This window comes from Odontesthes bonariensis, chromosome 6, assembly GCF_027942865.1.
Source record: "Odontesthes bonariensis isolate fOdoBon6 chromosome 6, fOdoBon6.hap1, whole genome shotgun sequence".
Classification (NCBI taxonomy): domain Eukaryota; kingdom Metazoa; phylum Chordata; class Actinopteri; order Atheriniformes; family Atherinopsidae; genus Odontesthes; species Odontesthes bonariensis.
This window is the reverse complement of record NC_134511.1, coordinates 17,422,364-17,446,604: the sequence shown is the minus strand read 5'-3', so window position 1 is coordinate 17,446,604 and position 24,241 is coordinate 17,422,364. Positions and strand designations below refer to the sequence as shown.

Here is a 24,241-nt window from a genome sequence, read left to right as displayed (position 1 = left end):
AGTTAAAGGTAGGGTAGGAGATCCTGGATTTTGAGTCCAGCGAAGCTTCATTTTGAAAATACACAGGTAAAAAGTCCCAACCCTTTTCTTCACTTTCCCCCCCAATAGAGTACATGAACGCGCACAAAGGTGCACGAGCGCTGTTCTGACAGCAAGCATCGATCGTTGCCGTATTTTGTATATGATAACTATACGTTTAATAATGCTAGGTGCTAGCCAAGCTGGCTCTAGTTCAGCTTCCTGCCAAGCTTCTGGATGTGTAATTCGTTCACGAAGCAGGGTACGCGCACAGGGGGAAGGAGGAGCAGATTGCAGTTTGATAGACGGCATCAGAATCCAATCATCGTTAACGGTCCGTTCAGTATGATTGGATAGTGTTTTTCCTAGATTGTACGTTCTAGAGGCCACTAAAACTTTTCATATTTGTGTCAAAACCTTTAATTAATTGGTTGCAATGGGGGTGTGAAGAGTATTTCAAGCAATATGTAAAAAAAAAAATGCTCCAGAAAAAGATCCCCTACCCCACCTTTAAGACCAGTGGTGCTTTTATGACCTGAGCTACCTGAGGGACAAAGGTCTGTCTGTGTGTCACGATGCCATTTGGTGGTTGTGGGTGAATAAACATCTGGTCGGTCTGCACCAAATCTCTGCCTCGAGCCTCCCGTTTCATCCAGCCGCTACGGGCAGTCTTAGCAGAGAGTTTCAATCAAAAACAAATAACTTTGCAAAAGCATTTATTGTGTGCATTCAGTACAACAGAAACGTGAATCTTTTTGTAGCAAAGAACTAAAGAAGTGAATTTAGTCATCTTCCAGTTGATAGTGCTGGGAATTCGTCTGGGTTATCGGGATCGGGCGCCATACCATCCTCCTAATGAGGGGGAGAAAAACAACCAAAATAAAAAAAAAAATGATTTCATCAGCCATCTGGTCCTTGTTTTTTGGAATATGTATGTAAATTAAGCAAACTGTGATTTTAACTAATATAAAGTCTCAGTGCTACACCCTTAAGATAAGCAAAAGTTTTAATTGTTGACGAGAGCACTTCATCAACAACTTGTAAAAAGTTCGATAGATCAGCCCACATATCCGACCCAAACAGATGTGCATCACTTCAGATTTGTGCGTCAAGAGTCTGTAACGTACCCTCTCCATCATAAGCTCGGCTCTTTCGAGGCGAGTACTTTGACCACCTCGTCCTCCCCTTCCTCTGCCCCCACGACATGGGCGTCCAAGACTCCCAAAGTTTATGTCCAAGAGGGAGGTGATGTCATTCACAGACCTGCGCAAGGAGGTTCCCTCATCCTCCAGAGCCTCCTTTGGGTTCTGAAAAATTGGAAGCAAGCGCTAGAACCAATCAATCTTTAAGCCTTCTTCAATTAGATGCATAAGATTTTCCATTTCTATAAGTCGTCACACATAACTCGGTTAATTGTGGGGTTCATCAGCTTACCCAAGGGGAACAAACATCTGGACTGGAGAAGCCAGGTTCCAAACCATTTACCTTGCAGTTGTTGGATTAATTCATGTTTACATTGCTTGCATGAAACGCACTTTTTCATAATTCATCTTAAGCCATGTGACGAGTGCATTGAGGAAACTTTAGAACATTAAGACAAAGTGATACCCAGATGCGGTCAAACAGATCAGCAGTCTAAAGAACAACAAACTGCATAATGCAATGCAACCCATCTTTTAGGGAGCTTAAAATGCAGTTTGCACTTGACATCTTTTACTAGGAGAGTGTGCGATATCACTGGCACTTAATGGAAATTCTGCCACTATTAGTACAGAAACAATCTGGTTTATTTGCTCTGTATTTAAAAAAAAAAAAAGAAAGGAAAAAAAAAAAAAGAGGCTGGATCCTTGCATACTGGTTTTAGATGTCACAACGGCCAACGTTGGCAGTTCCTAGTCTAAGACGAGCTACCTTTTAGTTATTTGTTGATCTGACTGAACTCCACTCTTAGATGCTTCATCTGCTCCGCGTTTCGAAAAACCCTGACAGCTTTTAAATTGTAACAAGAACTTCTCGGATTGTTCTGCGCAGGATTCGGTTTTGAAAAGGTGAGCAAATCTGAAAATTGTGACTCAGAATCCTTGACACTATTTCCACTGACAGCTTGTTGTTGGGGCCACATTTGTAACGATCGATGCAAAATAAAGCTGCGTACACATCCTCCAAGTGGGGTGACTCCGTTTTCTTTGCCAGTGGTTATATTTCATATCACGTTCAAATCACTTCTGTGATTATCAGAGGGAAGGTAAATAGTTTGTGCCCTACCCAACATGTGCTGCATGGTTTGCAAACAAAATCCCATCAAGTTCTTCCTCACCTCCAGGTGCTTGGACTGGTGGATGACCTTGGCTTTGGAGGGAATCTTGTGGTCTGCTTTGCGGATATTAAACTCCGCTTTGGGACGATCCGTCTCCTGCAGGGCCTTCCACTCATCCAGGGTCATCTCCATGGCAACCCGGACTACCATCTCCTTGTCTTCATCGGTTGCTCTATAGTAATTCAGGCAAATCCCATTGGTCGATCCACATGGTTACATTTGACTGACAAATATTTTCATCTGGTCCGACACTGATTAGCAAGAGCGGTGCTTTTTCTTCACCATACTGCTGTCTTGGTAGGAGCTACAGGATGCATTAAATGTGGAATCTAGAAGAGGGCAATGTTTTTTTGCAGCCCAGTCAAAATGCCTCTGCCATTAGCCCATTTCTGAATTTTATAGCCTATCCAACTTTAACTCACACATTCAGATTCTCCTCATCCACAGCCGTTTGGGGCTCCTCAGATTTGACAGCAGCGTCGGACGTCACCTCCATCAGTTCACTTCAGACAGAAACCGAATGAATGCATTTATTGCACAAAAGGGGCAATATATGCCATTCTCATGTTGCAGTTTACGTACCTTGTGCCCTCAACACATCCCCAGTTCCAGGGTCCTCTGCCTCCTCGCTTTTCCTCTGGAGAGATACCTCTGCAACAAATCAGAATCAATTATCTCTGTCAACACAGCGTTACGTGAGGATCTCTTAAAAAGCAGCCATTTAAATTGTATTGTTACATGAACTAAGAGGCTTACGTTCCATTACGTCGATCATATTCTCTCTTGCCTCTAGGATTGAAGTATTCCAGGTTCCTTGGGTATCCTCCGCCTCTCGCTCCTCTCCTACCTCTGTTCCCCCCTCGGCCCATGAGGTCGGAGTCATCATTATAGAAGGGCCTGGCAACCGGAGAGGTTAACACTCAGTTTTATTCCTGTGGCAGCACCAACTGGAGCAAGAACAGATGAGTTTCTATGCAACATGTCAGAGTTGAGCACACAACCAACAGTTCAAACCCAACTGGAGCAAGAACAGATGAGTTTTTATGCAACTATGGGGCAAAGAGCAGAGCCCAACCCGGTTTTTTTTTAGGCAGACCCAAGTTCCTAAACAGAGATGACAAGGCGTTTAACATTACCAATCACCAAAAAAATGCACGTGGAAAAAACTCAGGATTCCAAGAGGATCCCAGCATTATGCTCATCTATTGTTAGACAATGTTGTGGGGGTGTAATGACAGTTGCTGTTTAAGGTTACAGGTGACAATAATGTTGGTTAATATTGCTACACAAAAGCTAACAAACTAAGAGAATAAAACCAAAACCAATGGAGCGTAGAAAATTAAGCGTGTCATCATTTTGTAGTAGAATGTTTTCAGAATGTTTTCTCTACTTCAGAGGACATTAGATAGTTTGGGAAAATAGGACTTCAAAAACCAAATAAAACACTCAATGCAGTAAAAGGGGGAAAAAAAAAAAGAGAGAGAAAAAAAAAACGTCTAAGGAGGTTTGGAATTTAGCCAATACAAAATTACACTGCAATTATTATCATTTTGTTTTATATATACTCAGTCTGCATAGACCCTGGACGCAACAGTGTAGAGTTTCCAAGATTGCATACTTGGAGATGGAGTACTCCAGAGGTTGTTCCTCCTGGTTGACCCTGCGTTGCACCGCGGCAGCCCTCTTCATGCCCCTCTGGGCCTCCTCTCTGCCATCTCTGCTCTCAGTCACTGGTGCGTGACCCGCCTGCTGCTTATTCACTGAACACAAAAACGTGAGCTAGTGATATGTGTGCTTTGATATACCTCCAAAAAAAAAAAGGTACATTTAGAATTCTGATATTTTAGAAGATGTAAAACTGTTAGGCCTAACTGTTATTTGGGTCCAGGCTGCAAAGGGGGAGGGGGCGCACTGTACCTGGAAAACTAGTCTGACAGCAAAGCACGAGCAGCTTCGCTGAGCTTGCATCCTAAGCAGCTGACAACGCTTACTCTTGGCTGGACTATCCGGTCTGGATATCCGGCACCTACCGGTGGCACAGAACAGTTTGGATCTGGGATGCGCCTCGGTTAGCTTACCTGAAGCCTGCTCTTGACCATCCAACGCCATCGGGCCGCGCCTGTCCTTCTGGGATTCCTTCTGACCCGGCTTTTTCTGCTTCAGTTGTCCCCCTTCGCCTTTCTTCTTCTTCTTCTTCTCCTTCTTCTCCTTCTCCGTTTCCACCTCGCTGATCAAGTCGAACGGGTCAGCGTCGTCGTCGAGAAGATTCCCGAACCTGTTCGCCACAGCGCACCCGAAGGCGTCCGTCAGCATTTCAACCTGTCAGTGTGCGTGATGGACAAAGCATAGTTTTAAAAAAAATGCTGCTTTTCTGCTCAGCGTCAGGGCATATCTTGCAAGTACCAATTTACGAAGTAAAAAACACAAAACGCAGCACCGTTTTTCCAGCCCAGATACGAGGAATAAAGGAGGACAGCACCAGCGAACACTCAGCAAAGCGCTCTCTTCAGTTTGTGGACACATTTAACTGTTTGCACGTGTGGGCACAAGCGACGCCACGCCCCTCTGATCATCAATAGGCTATAGCTATTCACTGATCAATATACAGTGCGCGGGCCCCGGCTCCTGTGCTTTAAAAAGGCGGTGGACTGTTATTTGATGTGTCAGACTGCGTGGCTTCATTCGCCACAGGCAGAAGAATAAGAGAAACTTGTTCAATCAGTACAGAACGTTATCCTCAACGAATATCTGGCGAGCGTTCTGAAATGTTATTTTTGTTGAAAGTAGGAGTAAGGGTGACCCTTAGCTCTAACTGGAAATAAGGAGCGCAAACCTCAGCTTTTGGAAAGTACTTTCCAGCCCAAACAGCCTTCAAACACTTCCTATTTTCTTCTGTCGTGACTGACTTCAAGTTAGGTCTACTGGCCTTTAATATTTCAGTCCGGCACATAGCTAAGTTTGGGTTAGGCCATGACACAATATTATCTACATGTTCACTTATTTAGACATAAAAATAAAGAGGGCTGGTGTTGGTTTTAGAAGAAAGTTGACTAATTTGCATAGTTCAATGGCTGCCAAGTAATGGTGTTACCATTTAGTAATCTATCTCTGGCACTAAGGTGAGCCCTTCAGTTTAGTTGCAAAGTGCATTTTACCCCTCTTAGAGCCAGTATCAAAGTTAATTTTTTTCCTTCAACCATTCTGTTTGATAGATTTAGAAACTTAGATATCTATAAGTGTATCTATGAGATAGATGTCATGGAAAGAACACACCTCCTACTGATAAGCACAAAGCTGGATCAGTCGTGCTTTAGACTTGCATTGCTGCCAGAGGCACGGGGAACATTTCACTGGTAGAGTGGAAGCACTCTATGGATAAAAAGCTGGAGATGAAAAGGGGATGGCTTCTATAAGAGAATCACAGTCCAAATCACAACTGATCACAGCTTTCGCTCATGGGCGTAGAGTGGACGTGTTTCAGTTTCACATGTCAAAGTGTTGTTGTTAATAACTTAACCTGCTGTGTGACCCCAATGTCAAAATCCAATGTGGAGTAATCAAGTGATTCCAGCTGAAGGTTTTCCATGCCCCAGCATTACTCTGACCTAAATGTCAAAACATTGTTGATTTCAAAAGTGCAATGTATACAAGGTGGGACGGGAGTTTTATTGAACTAGAAACAGGAAGAATGAGCAAAACTCCTATGTGTTTTTAGTTTTTTTAAGGCGACGGTCATGGAGTAGTCTTTGCTTTTTTTTCCACATTATAGGACAGTTTGATGAATATTTCATTGCAGTCTTCAAATTTACATTTGCTTTACATATGGCCTCCACTTACCTGTATAAATCTGTGCGAACCTATTCCTGATGATGTTACTATTGTTTGCGCCACCACACTTAGAGTTTGTGTAATGTTCTACCATCTGTGTTCTTGTATATTTTGGATTGTCTCATTGAAACCTGATTAAGATGCATTAGCCTCATCAGGAAGATGAATCATGGGAAAATTTTGTGTTGAAACTTGGTTTAAGTCTAGTGGTCAGAGAAGAAACTACAAGTTTGGGTTGCCGAGCTCTCTCACAAGTGTTGTCTCTTCATGTCTTCAAAAAACCATGAAGGGTGTCAGTATTAATACGTAATCGGAAAAGTAACTAAATGTCTAGCTACTGTGTGGCCTCCCAGAGATGAGGCTCTACATCAATCTCCAACAGACTCATTCAGCTCTTCTTTCAGAAAGAACTCTTTAGGACAACCTTCCTAATATTTACCGTAACTCTGACTGGCTCATTACTGTGTAACATATCAAGACAATAGTGCACTTCATATCTTTATGTAATGTTAATATAAATATGCACATTCTTACTGCCTTCACCTGCACTGCTTTTTGTACATAACAGTGTTCTTTGCACTACTGTCTGTCTTCACTTTAAAGTTGTTTTTTTTTGTAGGCTAGATTCTTTTCCCCCGAATTCTTTTTTTCAATGCACAGACATCTATCTATCTATAGGTTATTCAAATTACGCTTTTATTTAGATTTTATATATGGACAAATTAAATCATTTATAAATATTTGTTTTTGGGGGATTTTATATGATGAGGTTAAGTCCATTGTTAAAGTACTCAAATTTAACAAAAAAAACCCCACCATTTCTAAAAATCCTAAGTTTCTGTTTCTTTTCCTCTCACACAGTAGGTCCTTTGTCCAACTATTTCCGCCCTGAAATGATTACGTAACTTTGGCGCCTCTGGGCCTTGGTTTCCCTTTAAAGCTACAAAACATGTAATAACATAAACATATTCCTCAGCGCGGGAATGAGCCATCTGTTCGTCTGCAACGTAAAATTAGCCGCCCTTCACTCTCATTGGCTATGCCGTGCCCTCCGCTTGTTCTCATTGGTCAATGTCGGTGTCGACTTACCAGAGCGCGCATGAAGCGTTTAAATCTCATTGGACAAAAACTTCTCAGCCAATCGTTGTATAGAGAGTTCTCGGTGTTTTGCTATTGGCTCACGCGAACGTTTTCAGGATGACAATATCCCAGTTGCGATTGGTTACTTTTGGCACGTAAATTGGATTCCTGCTGGTAATTGGTCACCAGGCGGCTCAGGCGGGAGTTTGCAACGCGGGACGGCGCGCTTGTAGGTTCATTCAGACAGGTCAGACGGCCCTCGGCGACTGTGCTTTGAGTCTGGTAACTTCCACTGATACATTGTAGGGAACAACGATTTTTATTTTCCTCTTTGGAAATGAAGGACGTATTCACCCCAGATTAAACTGCAGCGCTATTTATGACCTTCGCTTCTCGTTTTTTTTTTTAGTTTTTTTTTTACAAACAGATCATTTTATAGTTTTTGGAAGAAGCTGCGTTTTTTTTCCGTTTTTTTTCTTCTGCAACCTCACCATGGCCGATAACAAGCAGCCGCACGTTATTTTCTGCAACGACTCGCCCAAAAGAGTGCTGGTGTCCGTCATCAAGACGACCCCGATCAAACCCCGGAAAGCGGAGTCCCTGACGCCGACGAGCCCCGGATTCAGCGACTTCATGGTCTACCCGTGGAAATGGGGGGAGAACGCCCACAATGTGACTCTGAGCCCGGGCTCAGTGAGCGGGGCTTCGTCCCCTACCGGGACGCAGACGGCCAGAGAAGCGGACACGGCTCCGTCGCCAGAACAGATCAAGGTAAAAAAAAAAAAAAAATAGAGAAATGAATGTGTTAGATACGACCTGGCACAGTAGTGCTGTTGTGCTAACAGCAGCATTGAATAGATTATGTTATTATTTGTAATAGCGGTACTGATGACAGCATCTTAACACGTTTGTAGCACAACATGAAACTTAATTAAAGCTTATACTTATACCACTGACGTAAAAAGTCAGTTTACAGTGATATTGATAACTTTTAAAGACACCCATTACCCCCCAAGACAAGTGGTCTTAGAGGATCAATAAGTCAAGATAGAAACAGTCATTTTTCTGAACAAAAGCAGTGAAACGGATTAGATTCAGCCTTAATATGGCCGAGGTGGAGAGTCATTTAAAAAAAAAACGCCCGCGCATTAGGGTGTGACATTGTGGATTTAAACCCCAGTTACTTCCTGGTTCTGGAGCAGCTGCTCCAACATGACGTGGAGCCGCGCGCCAAAATGTAGCCGGATGTGAATGAATTACAACGAACAAACGTGCGCCTTGCTACAATGTAACATGTGAGCTCCTGGAAGGAGAAAATGACTCATACGATGCTGCAGTCTTTTCAGATCAAAACCACTGAAATGCTCTTTGTTGCATTACACTAACTATTATGTCCATTGCTGGATAGATATTTTTTATTTATATTTTTTTCTCCACATTTTAGGGAGATCATTTGAAAACTGAAATGGTTTGCAGTATTTCACCCCGCTTGTGTTCTTGCTATTAGGATGGCATCCGCAGAGGCCGACCCCGAGCTGACACAGTCCGGGAGCTGATAAGTGAGGGGGAGACTTCATCCAGCCGCATTCGCTGTAACATCTGCAACCGAGTGTTTCCCCGAGAGAAGTCTCTGCAAGCTCACAAGAGGACGCACACGGGTGAGGGAACGAGCGTTTTACTGATAAACAGATGCGTTGTGACAAAAAAGAAACACCTCGTGCTCGTTGACAAGTTAGAAAAACAGATCATGCCACACTTTGGACGTCCAAAATGAACCAAAACCGCGGGGACAGGATTTTAAGAGAGGACCAGAACGCAGAGTTTTGAACCTGTGGAAAAAGTATCTACATGTTTGGACAGCATTCCATTGAGGCGCTCCTCCAGCCAGTCTTGGCAGAGAGTTACCAGCTATGATCAGTTTCCGTAGGGGCTCAAACGGTGTGAGTGAAACTGCAGAACTGTTACTTTCTCTCTGGATCCAAAAGTGCAGAATTAATCTTTGAACATGAGACGAGTGATGACCACCGGGAGCACATTATTTAATGGGATGAGAGCCGGGGTTCGTTTGTTTGGCTCAGATTGGTGTGAACTCGTCCGAGGTTTCAACGTTAACGCACAGTCCAGATGCTGACAGACAGGGGTGGGAGTGTTTACAACCATATAGCAATATGAATGTCTGGATGTAATTTAAAGGAGAAAAACAACAACTGATTGTAAAAGTGACTGTCTGCAGCAGCTCCGCAAGAATTAAAAAAAAGGGAAAACTATAACCTAATATAGGCTATAACCTATATATATATATATATGTGTATATCAAATTTTGAGTACGTTTTTGCTTAAGACCCTCCATTCTTTTGCTCAGCATAGAAAACTTGATTAGAAATTTGAATAGGAGAGGGGGTGTTGGCTGTGACTGCACAGTGCATTATTAAGCATGTGTAATAACGATGGTAGATTTGCCCTCATAACATCTTTCTTTAATTCCAGGAGAAAGACCCTACTTGTGCGACTACCCGAACTGTGGGAAGGCGTTTGTCCAGAGTGGTCAGCTGAAGACCCACCAGCGACTGCACACCGGAGAGAAACCCTTTGTCTGCTCAGAGAAAGGTTGGCTTAGTTCATATTGCCATGCCAAATACGCTGAATGCTTTGGTAGCTTTTACTTTCGCCCACTTTTAGGTACTTTCCAAAAGCATGAAATGTGGCCCCCTTCGTGGGACCAACTGGAGCCTTTCACTGGCTCAGTTATACTAAGAGCATTTGGAAAGTACCTGAGAATCACAACACCGGCTGTTATTGTGTAAATGAGTTACTTCTAAATAGCTACTTTGTGTTTGGTTGATAACATTCAGTTACATCTCTTACAGCCATAGCTTCTTTTATTTATTGAATTCCACTACAGTAATGATCACAAAGGTCACACAGTGTGCATTTTGGCTCATGTAAAAGAGAAGTCCTCGTGTTGTTCACTGCATTTACTCTTGGCTGTTGCTCTCCATGCAGGATGCGGCAACAGGTTCACACATGCCAACCGCCACTGCCCCAAGCATCCCTACTCGCGCCTAAACCGGGAGGAACCAAAGGCGAGCCTCGGGAAGGCTCAGTCTGTGGACAACAAGGCTGTGGCAGAGTGGCTGGCTAAGTAAGTGAGCACAGGACCCAACCTACCTAAAGTTGAACTGAGCAGAATGTTATTATTGGTTCTTTGTGTTAACCGTTTTTGTCCTTGCAGGTACTGGCGAACCCGTGAGCAGCGCGCCCCAGCGCCCACCAAGGTGAAGCCACAGGGCAAGGCGAGAGCGCAGGACCAAGAGCAGCAGGATCCCATGGAGTTCCTCCAGTCTGATGAGGAGAACGGGGATGAAGAGGAACCCGCAGAGGAGGAGAAGGGCAACCAGGGAGGAGCAGCCAAGCGCCGCCTCCAGGAGCAACGAGAGCGTCTCCATGGTGCTATGGCCCTCATTGAGCTGGCCAACAACCTGTCTGCCTGAAGACCCATCCCTCTTCCTGACCCTGGACCCTTTTCCCCCCACCCACCCCCCCATATCTCCATTGCCAACCTGCCTTCCTGCACTATGTGCTGTAGCTAAAATTGTTCATAAATGCAGATCAGTGACTAGTTTACTCTATAAAAGTTGTGGGAACCAGACTTAGAGAAAAGCGCTGAATTGGCCTGAGATCAGTGTTATGCACAAAATCATCCATTCCCCCTTCAGCACCAGGAAGGCACAAGCTAAAGCACCTTATTCAGCTTTCATTTTATCCTTTTAGGCTGCTATAATTGTAGGATTGACAACATGAAGAATGTCTTTCTTTCTTCTGTCTTCTAAAGACACAGAGAGAGTACCTATTTTGTTTTTTAAGTTGTTTTGTTTGCACTTTGGTAACGAGTTTTCTAAGTATATTGTGAGTAAAAGAGTGTGTATGATTGATGTATATATGGGTTATGCTCAGATGGACAGAATGATACAGGGTGCGGTCAAAAATAGGAAATGTTAAGTTGCATTCCAACCATCAGATGGCCTCTCCCCGTGTTTCGAGTTTTCATCTCCGGTGCTTTAAACTCCCATTCCTGCGACAGCGGTGGTCGTAGTAATGGACTGAGAGTTAAATTGTTTTAGCCTCACCGGTACAACTTTATTTAAAAAGTGGTGCGCAAAGGTGGGTGAGCAGTGACAAAGTCGGGGGAGGGGGGGTAAGTCTGTCACGTGATATGGGTCAGTTAAACACAAGAATGCGAGGTGATCATTGCAAGCCTAATCCAGAGGTATGATCATGCAGAAGCTTTCATTAAATCTGAACTTTTACAGATTTTTACAGTCTCAATCTGTTCTATGGTTCTATTTGGCCTGAGAAGTATGGGGCCAGACAAGCAGTCATCTGTATTCTTTGGTTTGAATTAATTTATATTTCACAATTGCTTAGAGGCCGTTTTCCTCGTTACATGTAAGACCTGCCGGCAAAAAAACCAATCATTTAACAAGGGATGTCCGTCACCTTTTATATTAAAAGGTGGCAGACCAGATTTGATATCGTGGCACCGTAGTGGTGTGTGGCGACTTTTGTCATCTCATTTCAGTTTTGAATATTGAGCTATTTATTTCAGTGGGCTTTTCTTCTGGCTGACATTTTATTATGTTCTAGCACCGGAATCATTCTATAAAAAGGGAAATACTGTGACAAAGGTCCCGAGTTTGTAAAATACCGTTCATTCCGAATTTGATCTTGATTAAGCACTTACACCCCCCCTCCCCCGAATACATCTTGGATTAAGCTTGCAATGCAGTGAAGATTAGATGTATTGTTTGTATCCAAGAAAAAGGCACCTGTTTTAGAGAACCGATTTGTGTCGTGCTGGATGTTTTTTTTAAGTTTTTGTTAATTTTTTCCCCTCCCCCATCTTTAAAACAAACGGTTTTTTTCTTCTTCTCTTATTTTTAGCAACACTACGTCTTTTAACACTGTACGAAGCCTCTCAAAGCTGCCGCGCCTCCGTTTGGTCGTTTCGGGGGAAACCAGCACTCCAGCTCTGCTGTTTGAATCCCATAAACTAATGACCCTTTTCAAGCTGAAACTGGAAGGCATCAAACAGATCTTTGATACCCGAAATTTTTTTTTTTTTAAAGAGGCCAAATTATTTAATTTGCTAAATCATAGTTTATTTGAAAGTATCTTTGGTCCCACACTCTTGTTTTGTGGTTAGAGAAAATTGATGGTATTTAATATATAAATGTAGTGTTTGCTAGAACATGGAGTGCGCACACTATTTGCAAAGAGCTTTGAGGTTTTCATTTTTAGTTTCAGTTTTCGCCTCCGCTAACATCCTCCAGCAGTTATCATGTTTGAGTATATAGGAAGATCCTGCTTGCTGGTAGCCGTTTCATTACACAGTTTAAAGTTGAGATTTCTGACAGGCTGTCCACATTGTTATATCATTGTTGATTTCCAATAAACATTAACTGAATCTGACCCAGACTGTTGCGCTTCTTGTACATTTATTCGGGTTCAATGTTGTTGTTTTTTTTAAATACACATAAAAATATAAGGGTAGAAGCAATATGATGCTCCAATATGGAGCAGAACAATGCCAGCAAGTGGTGAATGATAAAAAGTTAATTCTTCCTCGATTCTTCGGTGATGGGAATCTTATGCTCCTCTGCTCCTTCTTTGTTTCTTCCAGGTGATTGGCTGTTGTTAAAGATGAAGTACGAATACACTAGTCCACCTGACATACTGTAAAGAGAAAGAAAGAAGCAATCCATGTGTCACACCATGTAACATTGTTACTACTTGCTCTGCAGTGACTGACAATGTGTGCACCCAAATTGTTGACGTCCAAAGACGCTGCTATGCTCAGACAAAACCAGCAGGTATATTCGGCATGATGATATATCTTATCTACGTGAGGAGAACTTTGAGCTTTTACGTGATATTTATTTGCATTGTTGGAATCTGGAATACTGTATGTTCTTGCACCCAAACAGCCCTGAACTCATATGATGCAATGATTTTACTAAAATTACAACTACATCAGGAAAATTTGCCTTTCGCTTAACTGCTTCTAACTGAGACACTTTGAACAAACATATATGGAGCAGCATTGTGCAGGTTAATGTGACTTAACTGTGCCAACATTTAGCAGCTAACTAGTTGTTATTTTCAGAAAGTGGGCAACTACAGCCTCAATAAATGTCCTTTTGCACCCACCTGGTGACTCAACACTCACTTTCCCATATGAAAGAATAACGGCTGTTTGCAAACTGTGAACAACCCGGAGATGCTGAAGATGCTCAAGCAAAAAGCAACAATCAAGCACTATGTTTTGGGCACTGACGAATAAAGCCAGGCAGGCTGACAGCTGTAGACGAGCAGCCATTCTGGACTTATCCTGAGCAATGCCCAATCTACAGCAGTCTACCCAAGATTGCTCGCCGTCTCCTCATCAGTCCTCCAAATTCATCCGTTTCATTTGCCTGTAATCTCACATTCCCCATATGGATAAAGGGAAAAATGGTTTAAACGTCTGGATTTGGGGTCTTATTTTGAGCGTTAGATGGGTTTTGGAAAGATTCGTCAGCCGCTTCCGAAGGTAAACAACTGTCCGTTGGCATGGTTACTTGTCATAGCATGATTAAAAAAATGCCAACATTACCTACAAAGCACAGCATCCAAACCAGCATTGAATAATGTTTAAGAAATTCTAATGGTAATATCAAGAAGATAGAGACACAATTCAACCAGGGTTTGCAAGAAATTCTATATATATTAACAAAAAAAACATAAAGAAAACTAAACTGGTGAGGAAAAATTCTTACCAAATGCTCAGGCCAAGGAAGTTAGTCCAGGAGAACAGGTAGTCTCCACCAATAAAAATGCCAATATACGCTACAGCAACATTCTGGAGAAAATGTGATATCAGATAATTATTACACATGTTCTGAAAGTTTTCTGTCTTTCATGTAACAGTGATGAAAAAAAAATAACTCAAAAACATCCAAATGTGGAATGTTAGTCCGTCGCAGTGAACTGAAAAAACTATTTTATGCACAGATTTCAAGCCAGATGGGGACTGATGTATTTTTCCAAGTATAGTTTAGACCCTGGAACTTTGTATTCTTTTGTAATATGATTAGTAGAGAGGAGAACAGGTACTGGTAGTAAACAGATATATAAACTTATTGCGCAAACCTGATTATTAATTTCTCTCAAACAAAAACATTTGTTAAAATTAGTTTTTTTGTTCATGTTTGTTCTTTACAGTCAGTTGAACATGTCTCTCACTGTGCGTTGGGATGAGGAATACGGATCCACGTGCAGGTGGGAGCATTCAGAGAACCGCACGGTGTGTTTTTTATCGTATCAAAATGCCATCCTTATCATAGTGTTCTTACCTTTATTGCTCCGACTATTGAGGTAGTAAGTGCTGAGTTATAATAGCTGCACAGGATTATGGAGTACATCAAGACAAACCTGAGGAAACAGAAGTGAGGAATAATGTAAGGGTTAAAGAAGTAGGATATGCAGAGTTGTGTGAACAGTGTGACTGTAACTGAATAGTTCATATTGATATATTGTGACATACCCCATGAAGCAGGACATAAGAAAACAACAGACAAATGTGAAGTTAACCCAGTCCTTAAATGTTACTGCCTACGGATAAAAACAAATAAGGTGGTCAGGCAGGAAAGCCTCCAGCTTTGGAGCACAAAAACAGCTGTTCACAGACACAAACTGCACCTTTTGTAAATCACCAGTGAATGCGCTTGCCAAGAGAGTGGGGATGACAATGATAAGTGCATTGTAAAACAAGACACCATACTTCCCAAGGCTCTAAGCAGAAACAAAAAAGAGGAAAACTTCAGATATGACGACAGATCGAGTATGCACAGAGACTGGATTCAATTGGGCAGCTTATTCTGATGTCCAACTTTGATCAACTTTTTTTTTTCTAAGCATACAAAAATACAAATATAAACCATCAGCACACAATTCTTAGAACCACACCGACACAGAGTTTGAATTAGAGTAACCGTAACAGACAAACTGTGCAGAATGAGCCGGGATGGGTACCTGATCGCCAAGTTTCTTCTTGGTGTACACACCACTGGCAGCAGTGAAGGCATCGTTGAGCAGAATGAAAGTGTAACCCTCCACATCAAAGGCCAGGTCAGAGCTGGTAGGGATGATGGAGATGGAGGGAAATGCAGGCGTTTTTCTTGTTACATGAGCAGATTATAAACTCCAATTAAAATGCATATGCATGAATAAAAGTCTATACCTTGCAGCAACAATGGCACCAAAGACTATAGCCACAATGCTGTAAACAATGCGTCTTGGAAATGTTTTCCTGTAAAAAGGAAAAACATAACATTAAGATCAAAACTAAAAAAAAAAGTGGCAAATAGAAACAACTGGCACCATATCACTTCTTTCCCAGCTCCAATAAACAAAGTAAAAATCTCCCAAAGTAAGAGGGCCAAATATTTCGTACTTTAAAAATCCATTCAGAGCAGTTCACTCACAGACGTCTTACCTTAATATAGATACTTCCAAGACCATTGTCATCACTATAGTGAATTTTCGTAAGACGGTGAACATGGGTAAACTGTAAAAGACAACATGTTTTTTGGCAAGACCACGCCAGTGATTACTGTGAAACATCTTAAGTTCACTAAACGAAAACAACATCCAAATTGGTTAAAACCTGAGTTTTTTGGTGCTTGCCAGTCCCGTTACATGGTTCCCAACATAAAGCAAAGGAAGAGGGAAAATCTGTCAAGAAAGTGTGGACATAACACATGTATGAAAAATAACAACTTAGAAACCTAAATATGGTTCATATGATTTTTGTGGAATGAGAGCCGCTTACTTTTAGGAAAATGCTCCTGTCGAAATCCTGAAACTCCACGGTTTGGTTCATTTTGGCGACGTAAAGGACAACAATCGTGGTGATCATCTGAAAGGACAGTGAGATGAGCGCGTGTTTGGTTTACGATCGAGGGAAAGAGAAAAGAAATCTAGACCACCTACCTGTCCGATTCCCAGACACAAGTAGGAGGGAAATCTGCAAAGCCAACACATAAACCTGAGTCAATGTTACCTCATTACTGTTGGTAGAAGCTTTCTGTGCGTGCAGTCAGGTACAGAACAAAAACACAGTCTATGTCAGTTCAAATGTCTTCTGAATCAAGACACAATGAAAAATCATCTGGTCCTCACCAGGTCTTAAAGTTAGGCAAATACAACCTCAGATGAACAACAACACGACATGTCACAACATTTCATTATTCATTCACAGAAACAAAGGCAAAAAGCAGATGCAGTTTTTGAAAAAAACTGTTGACTTCTCTCAGTGTTCGACTTAACAACAGAGAGATTTGTGGTAATTTTGTGACATTATCAGTCTCTAACATCATTGTAGAGGAATTCCGGGCCTCCATAGAGTGTTGATTCAATTTGTTTACGTGCTGCTCCCCTAAGCTCCCACCGCAGGATGTCAGTTGGGTGGAGGTCTGGAGTCTGATGGGTCATTGCAACACTTTGTTTCTTTTCTCTTTTTCAGCCGTTCTGTTGTAGTTCTGCTGTTGTCCTTGGAGCCATTGCTCTGTTGCATGAACCAAGTTAAAAGCCACACTTTAGCTTTGACGTTAGAATAGTTTGGTATACAGGAGGAGTCCATGGTCGACCCAACGACAACAAGGCGTTCAGGTCCCGTGGCTTCAAAAAACAAGCCCAAAATCATCAGAAACCTCCAACATTGTACTTGACAGTTGGTGTGAGATGTTTCGGCTGATATGCTGTGTGGTTTTCTCCAAATGTGGTGCTGGACGTTTATTATGACCTAACATCTCCACTTTGGTTTCATCTATCTAAGCTGTCAAACCTAAGTTGTGCTGCCACTTTGGTTTTTTCTTTTTTAATAAAAAAGAATAGGGCTTTTGAACCCTTCTAAAAAATAAAAAAAAAAGCTAGTCTTTTTTTCTAATTGTACAACAAAGTGTCAAGACTTCTGCTTTGATACAGGTACTCACTGCTGATGATCAATAATCAAGAGCATTTGATTAGTAGCACCTGGCTGCTTCTTGCCCTCTTAATTCCCATGGAAGACGTGAGAATCCACTCAAAATTTCCCCACACGCGGCCTCTGTATTTCTAGCTTATTTTTTTATTTATGTATTTTTTAAAATAATTTTTTTTTTTAAAGAAAAAAAAATGATGCCAAGTGCTCATCTGAGGTTGTGTTTACGTGATTTAAAGACGCATTAAGAACCGGATGGTTGGTTAATTATGTCCTGACATGTGAGACATAAGAAATGAAAGAGGGTGTAGGCTCCTTCCTTTCCTCGCACAAACTGCACGAGTTTCCCCCGTCAACGTTGCAAGCGGGACATGATGGAAAGACGAGAAAATATCACTCACCTGAAACTCGTCAGCACGGTTTTGTTCACCACGGTGATAAGAAACGAACTGCCGGCGTAAAACAGAGCAGAGGAGAACTTTAGCAGTCCGGAGTGCTCCGTAGTTTCCCCGCAGGCTTCGGCAGACATCCTTAAATAACGAAAACGCGCCTAATTTTTGGAGTTTTCTTGGAGTTTTTCTTTACTAAAGTGCGGTGGCTCGCGGTATAGTGACGGTTACTAGTATTTCCTGATAACATTGGCCACATAGGAAAGGGAAGGGACAGGTGGGCGGTCCTCACACTCTTACATAATTCAGAGGGGGAGTCGAGCTATAATCTTAACACCCAACCCTATTGCCATTAGATGATGAAATAATACAAACCCTACACACTGCGTTAACATTGGGCCTCGCGCCGCGAGCACGTCCTAAGTGAGCGTGCTAGACGTGTTTCGTGGAGTCTACAGATAAAAGTCAAAGAAAACACACGGTGGGACGAAAAGTTTGGCGTGGTGCATTTAGTAGAATTTCAGAGGATTTATGACGTAGCCTACAAGAACATACAACACCATAATGTGTTGTTAGTGCCGTATTACCGCAAGCAAACGATAAACCTCAGAGAAACTTTAAGAAACGAACCCTAAAAAAAAATTAGGCCTGAACATCTGCAGTTTTGTTTATGGTCCACATCTGGCCTTGAGTGCCAGGGTGAGTGTGGCTGACTCACCCACAAGTATACCACAAATCCACTCAAACCTGCTTTTTTTTTTGCTTTTTTCTTTGGGCCACATCTGGCTCACCGTAACACTTGTCAATGCCGGCTTATGGACATTTGGGCCACATCTGGCCAATACAACCAATGTCATAAAGTCAACTTCACAGGCTACTGCAAGATTTTAAGACAGATTTTTGTGGTGACTAAAAATGTCAGCAATGGCAGATCAAAGGGCACGATCTGAGGGAAATTGGGAGTTCAACTGAGACTTTCAAACGCTTCCCAGTTTACAGCCAAATAGCTTGCATGCTTATATTTTGGACTATTCAGCAGGGGAGCAAGTTGGCAAGAGAGGAGGACACCCGGACAAGGAAAACAGCAAATATATTTAATGGCGAGAACGGAGCAGAAACTACATTATGCTCGGGAAAAACAAGAAGACTGATTCCTGAAATGGTAAATCCGACTGGCAAAAACACCCACATTTTCAGCCTACAACCCCATGACAGATTCCAATTCACAACCAACTTCTGTAAAATTGTAAGATTAATGCAGTGGGGGACCTGACTGCATGACAGCCGGAACATGCTTGGAAAAGCCGGGGTTGACTCTGGCTAAAAACTTTGCAGTGTGTGAGACCTTCAAAACACCCGGTTACAAAAGAAGCAAGCTGGTTAATGTGAGTGAAGGAATAGGTACAATACAAGATAAGTACAACACAGGTGTAATAGTAACATTACAAACGTATTTCCAAAAGAAAGAAAGTAAAAAAGGAAAACTTTGGAAATACAATTAAAACAATGCGATGATTTGCTCTATTTAATTGAAAATGGTAAACAGATGGCAAATCAAAAAGTAAAATTTAGACAGTAGAATATATGTTCATTCTAATTTGATGTCAGAAACACATTTAAAAGAAGAGCAAGACTAGTGAGACCTGGACGTATCTGCTCAGAAATGTGGCTGAAAAAGAAAATTCCAGGGTAGGTCCAGAGATGAAACAGGGAGGGCCTCACCACTTTGTGAAGAAATAGTTAAAAAGTTTGTAAAAAAAAAAAAACATTTCTTCATGTAAAATCTCAAAGAATTTGGCTGCGTCAAAATAAAAACAGACACAATTTCCCATTTGAACCCCTGCACGTTGCACGCAAAGGGGAAAAACCCATTTACACCAGAGCATTCTCGGAGTAAAAGCTCTTTAAGATGAACGGTCTGATCAATCAAAAAGATAGATTTATCTATTCATTCACTTCAAAATAACGAGTGCTGTGTCCCCTCTGCTACAGAGAAGAGGGACCATCCAACTAGTTATCAGCCATAAGCCACACTGTGATGGTGCGTTGGTGTATTAGTGCCGATGACATGGGTAACTTGGACATTGTAAGGCTGGTTGTGGGGAAACATACGAATTCCATAATCACCATATGTTCTCAGCAAGAGAATATGCCATAACTTTGAGTGAACGTGATCTGTGGCCTACAAACATTGGCCTTGTTTGGCTAGTTTCGAGACAAACCCATGTTCTACTGCAGGACAGGAAATGTGTACTTGTGGTTCTTGTTGCCTTTGATTAAATGTTTAAGCAAACGGTTGAAATTTATGTTTAATATATAGGGAAGCATGTTAACAGCAAGTAAGTTCATTCTCAAAATAAAAACAGAAAATAATACCGAAATCCTTGGTTGACATTAGGCTCAGACGACACCAAAAATCCTTTTCCAAACCGGAGACTGCTGAGTATCCAGGAGTTTCAGAGATGTGACAGTCAGATAACGGGTTGTTCTGACCACACCAGAGTCAAATGAGAGCTTGGACTGTCCTTCCTGGAGAGTTATTTGAGTGGCATAGGTGGCAGTGGTGAGAGGGGCAAAGACAATTCCATGAGACAAAGCACAAACTCAAACTCCTTTCAGTCCATGACAGTGATCCTGGGCATTCAGCTCCAGGCAGTGGAGATTTTCTGAAGAAGACAGGGCAAAAAACACAGACTTCATAATCTCAGAAGACTTCAGCTTGAGAGGAGCCGTAAACCATGACAGAACTAGTTGGCCGGCTGTTGTACCACAGAGGATTACAAACAATCTGGCAATGAGCAGACAGGAGACTGGAGATTGGAGCTTAAATGCACTGGAGCCAGGCACTATTACAGCTGAGTAGAATGAACAATCAGCCCCATAAGCCACCGCGCCCACCAGGAAGCAGCACCAAGAAAAACAGGAAACAACAAAATAAAAGCATCAATCAAAAACAGCAGATCCCATTCAAACTATTGTTTTCAGCATGCTGTTATCAGTAATTCAGTATGGAAAAAGCAATACAGAGTTATTGCATCTGCTGAGCAGAATATACTAACAAGAAAACACCCGGTTGAAGAAGACTTAATATTGTACATCATCCACAGTCATTTCTCAGTAGAAATTTGATTTGCTTTCAAGTTAAACAGGAAGCAGCAACTTTGCTTATATGTGCTGATTATTGCTTATAGTCAGTGTGGGATTGCAAGAATGTTACACTGAACAATCTGCGAGGGACAAATTTCAAATAATATATAACATTATTATATGTCAAGAAACAAAACAGAGACCAAATGGTTCAATTCCTTGCACAGATGTTGTCATCCCTAGTTGCCAACAGTATGTCCACAAGATGGTGCTAAAACATTAGACGCGGTCTTGAGTGTTAAAAAAATGTTTTGAACTGCCTTGGACTGACAGGTAATCATAAGAACAGCTTTTTTCCTTTCTGCATTTGTTTGTATAACTCGTCTCTGCTGAACTCTCCTTTTAGTAGAATTCTCAATTTTTACTGCTCTTTCAACAAAACTGATCCCTTGTCGATCAACTTTCCCATGCATTGTTTGCTTCATCTAGCGAGAAGAGCCAATCCTTGGGAACGGTCTGAGTGTTGATGGATCAGCGCCTGAAGAATTATGACACTGGATTAAGCTGAGAGAGGGATTTCAGTCGGGCAAAGTTTCGACATGTCTTATATGTGTTACAGTTACTTTAATTGTGGCCCTGTCTGACCCCATTCTGCTGGTTTCCTCACTACATTTTCCCACACTGTTTGGGAAGTCAGAAAGCGTGACCAAAATTTCAATTGTGTGGCTTTGACAAAGCAATTGTAACTTCTACTTAAATTTAAGAATGAGAGCTTACTGGAAAAGGATCTTTGTACGCTGAAGATGCTTTGTGTAACCATAACTAGAGAAACCTGCTCTGACATGAGTACATTTCTATGTGAAAGTATTTCTGAATGTTCAAAAGTGATTTAAAAGCTATATAATTGTACACTAAATAGCTGGAGGCTTTTCTCATCAACAGGTAAGTTATTATATGTCATAAAAGCTTTATGACTTGATTTCTGGTTCCGTTGGGTTGAAATAAAAATCTAATATATACTACCCAAAAAAAATTGTGACACTGTGCCAAAATGAAATCGGAAATGGAATGCTATGATTTCAAAACTCTCGTAAATCTATATTTCATTAAAAAAAAATAGCCCATTGAAAACATATGAAATGTCGAAAGTGAGAGGTTTCATGAAAAATATGAGCTCGTCTTGAATCTGATGACAGCAACACACCTCACAAAAGTTGGGACAGGGGCACGAAAAGGTTGGAAAATGATGTAGTGCTGAAAAGAAACAGCAAGTGGAACATTTTGAGACTAATTTGGTTACAAACAAGGAAAGAGCTACTGTGAAAGGCAGACTATTATAAGTAAAGATGAGCTGAGGTTCAGAAAAAACCTCGTCTACAAAACTGCGTCTAAAAATTGTGGAAGAATTTCGGAATAACGTATGTAATAAAAACTTCTATGATATTCTATGATATAAACTATGATATTCTATCATATCCAGTAGGTACCATCATCAAAAGATTCAGAGAATCTGGAGACATCTCTGTGCAGCGGGATAATATTCAATGATGTTGTTCCTGAGATCTGTTGGAGTCAGTCTCCCAGTTCGGGGTTCACAGTCCCGAGACCACTGGCACCACTGTTGCCTTCACTTGCCACATCTTTTCAACTTCCTCTTTCAGTCCTTGGTATACATATTTTTTTGTGTACCTTCTTTTTGAAGTCACTGTTGCTCGGAATTGTGACATCTATCACTTCTGCCATCTTCTGTAGTTTGTCGAACACCATGTGGTCCAGTTGGTTAACCATCACTGGTTTATCAGTCTGGATCAGGAAGTCCCACTGGATCCTACCTCTGTCATTCTCCTCCACCTTTGGAGGTATCCCCCACTTTGACTGAAGGACTTCTGAGACATATTCTGTACAGGTGTTCCTGTACATTATTCCTGCCAGCTGGATATAGCGTTTCATGTATGCCGTACACCCTGCTTCCATGTGCTGGACTGTCTCCCCCGTCTCCCTCTTTCCGCTTTGAATACAGTCTCAGGGTGCCGGTTCCATCTGTATAGAATTTTCTGTGGCTTCTACAGTTTTGAACCAGGGTATCTGGTGACAGACATGGCATACATGGCTCTGACTTTGTTGTCTCATTCAGCTGACTCTTCAGGAACTGAAGAGGCAGTGCACAGATTCATATGTTTGGTCTTAAAAAAAGCAACATAGAGCTACAAACTACTAAGTCTTGACCGAATTGTGTATAAAACTGTGGCAGCAGCACATATTTCCAAAGGAACATTAAGAATAAATGTGTAACTTTTTCACGCTCTCAATGTTACAACCTGCAGAAGTTCTCACAAACTTGCCAATTTATCTGGTGATATTCCAAAGTATTAGTTGTCATGTCTCAAAGAGGCACGATCTACAAAAAGTTGCATTTAATGAAAAAAAAAAAAGTACCATGCTTAATGTGGGAGACTAACATCCACATGCTACTGGGATACATCTATTTTTGTAAAAATAAACATCCAAACAATCTAAGTCTGAGCAAACAGTTTTAACGCATTTAAGAATGATACATCGATAATAATAAAAGACACGTGGCCACATCTAAGTACATCTAATAGTTAGCCAATGGCACAAACAACACCTCTTTATCTTAGTTTTTTAGGTGAATCACTTCGTGTGGAATGTAACTTCAATCAGTCAAATAAATCAGCTCAGTGAAGCTTCCCAGAAGGTTTTTACAACCCTTTGCTATGTGTTGTTGCTTGTCTCTGTGGGATTTGTCATGACTGGAGAGGCAGCATGTCTGGGTTTGATGAAAGACAGCCCAGCTTACTTACGTTTTAAAAACGGTGTTTGTTACATCTCCTATAGTGCTCTCTGATGACATGTGAAAAATAAGATTTGCCCTCTTTCAATTTCTAAAGTTTTAAGCAGGAGATCGTTCAATAAATTAAAAAAATATATATATAATCCTTATCATGTCGTAAAAATAGGTAAAAAGAACCTTTGAAAAAACCCCAGCACATAACGTAGTCCACTGTGTCATAACTTCATTAACACAAAATGCAGAAACATAACAGTAAAAATCGAAGTTCACACTCACTGCTTCCATGGAAAGTTAGAGGGTAAAGTAGCTGCCAGGTGTTGCTAATCAATTGCACTTGATTAATTTCATCATCAGCAAGTGTGAGCACCACAAAAAGCATGAAGTGTTATAGACAAGGAGTAAATCATTCCGCAGTGAGAAAGACTATTCACAAGTGAAAAACACAGTTTTTATTCTCCCTAGGAGTGGACGTCCCAGCAAGTTCACCCAAAGGGGCAGATTGCTATGCTCAGAGAAGTTACGAGAATTTAAAAACTACATGTCAGTCTCTACAGGTGTCAGCTGACAATATAATTGGAAAGACAGAACAGGTATGGCTTGTTTTGACGGGTTGCAGGAGAAAGCCTCCTCTCTTTAAAAGGAGCATGGCACGACACCTTAGGTCTGCAAAGCGGTATCTGAATAAACCACAA

The 24,241-nt window shown here is 41.5% G+C and overlaps 3 protein-coding genes across 3 annotated transcripts; 1 reads left to right on the top strand and 2 right to left on the bottom strand.

Moving 5' to 3' along the window:
* Positions 1-745: 745 nt before the first annotated feature.
* On the bottom strand, positions 746-4,849 carry LOC142382879 (intracellular hyaluronan-binding protein 4-like). Its single transcript, XM_075469007.1, has 9 exons — positions 4,773-4,849; positions 4,414-4,654; positions 3,954-4,095; positions 3,092-3,232; positions 2,918-2,986; positions 2,758-2,838; positions 2,336-2,507; positions 1,146-1,325; positions 746-870 (listed from the first exon to the last, which is right to left on the bottom strand). Exons 2-9 carry the CDS (start codon positions 4,646-4,648, stop codon positions 805-807), a joined length of 1,086 nt encoding a protein of 361 aa, XP_075325122.1. The 5' UTR covers positions 4,649-4,654; positions 4,773-4,849; the 3' UTR covers positions 746-804.
* Positions 4,850-7,486: 2,637 nt separating this feature from the next.
* On the top strand, positions 7,487-12,763 carry znf367 (zinc finger protein 367). The gene is made up of 5 exons (XM_075467702.1): positions 7,487-8,014; positions 8,751-8,901; positions 9,731-9,850; positions 10,247-10,385; positions 10,476-12,763. The coding sequence occupies exons 1-5, from the start codon at positions 7,736-7,738 to the stop codon at positions 10,732-10,734; spliced, it is 948 nt and encodes a 315-aa protein (XP_075323817.1). The 5' UTR covers positions 7,487-7,735; the 3' UTR covers positions 10,735-12,763.
* Positions 12,592-17,902, bottom strand: slc35d2 (solute carrier family 35 member D2). Its single transcript, XM_075467701.1, has 12 exons — positions 17,663-17,902; positions 16,274-16,307; positions 16,113-16,199; positions 15,948-16,015; positions 15,777-15,848; positions 15,522-15,590; positions 15,314-15,416; positions 14,981-15,073; positions 14,826-14,893; positions 14,635-14,713; positions 14,059-14,141; positions 12,592-12,976 (listed from the first exon to the last, which is right to left on the bottom strand). Exons 1-12 carry the CDS (start codon positions 17,788-17,790, stop codon positions 12,856-12,858), a joined length of 1,005 nt encoding a protein of 334 aa, XP_075323816.1. The 5' UTR covers positions 17,791-17,902; the 3' UTR covers positions 12,592-12,855.
* Between the last annotated feature and the right edge of the window lie 6,339 nt (positions 17,903-24,241).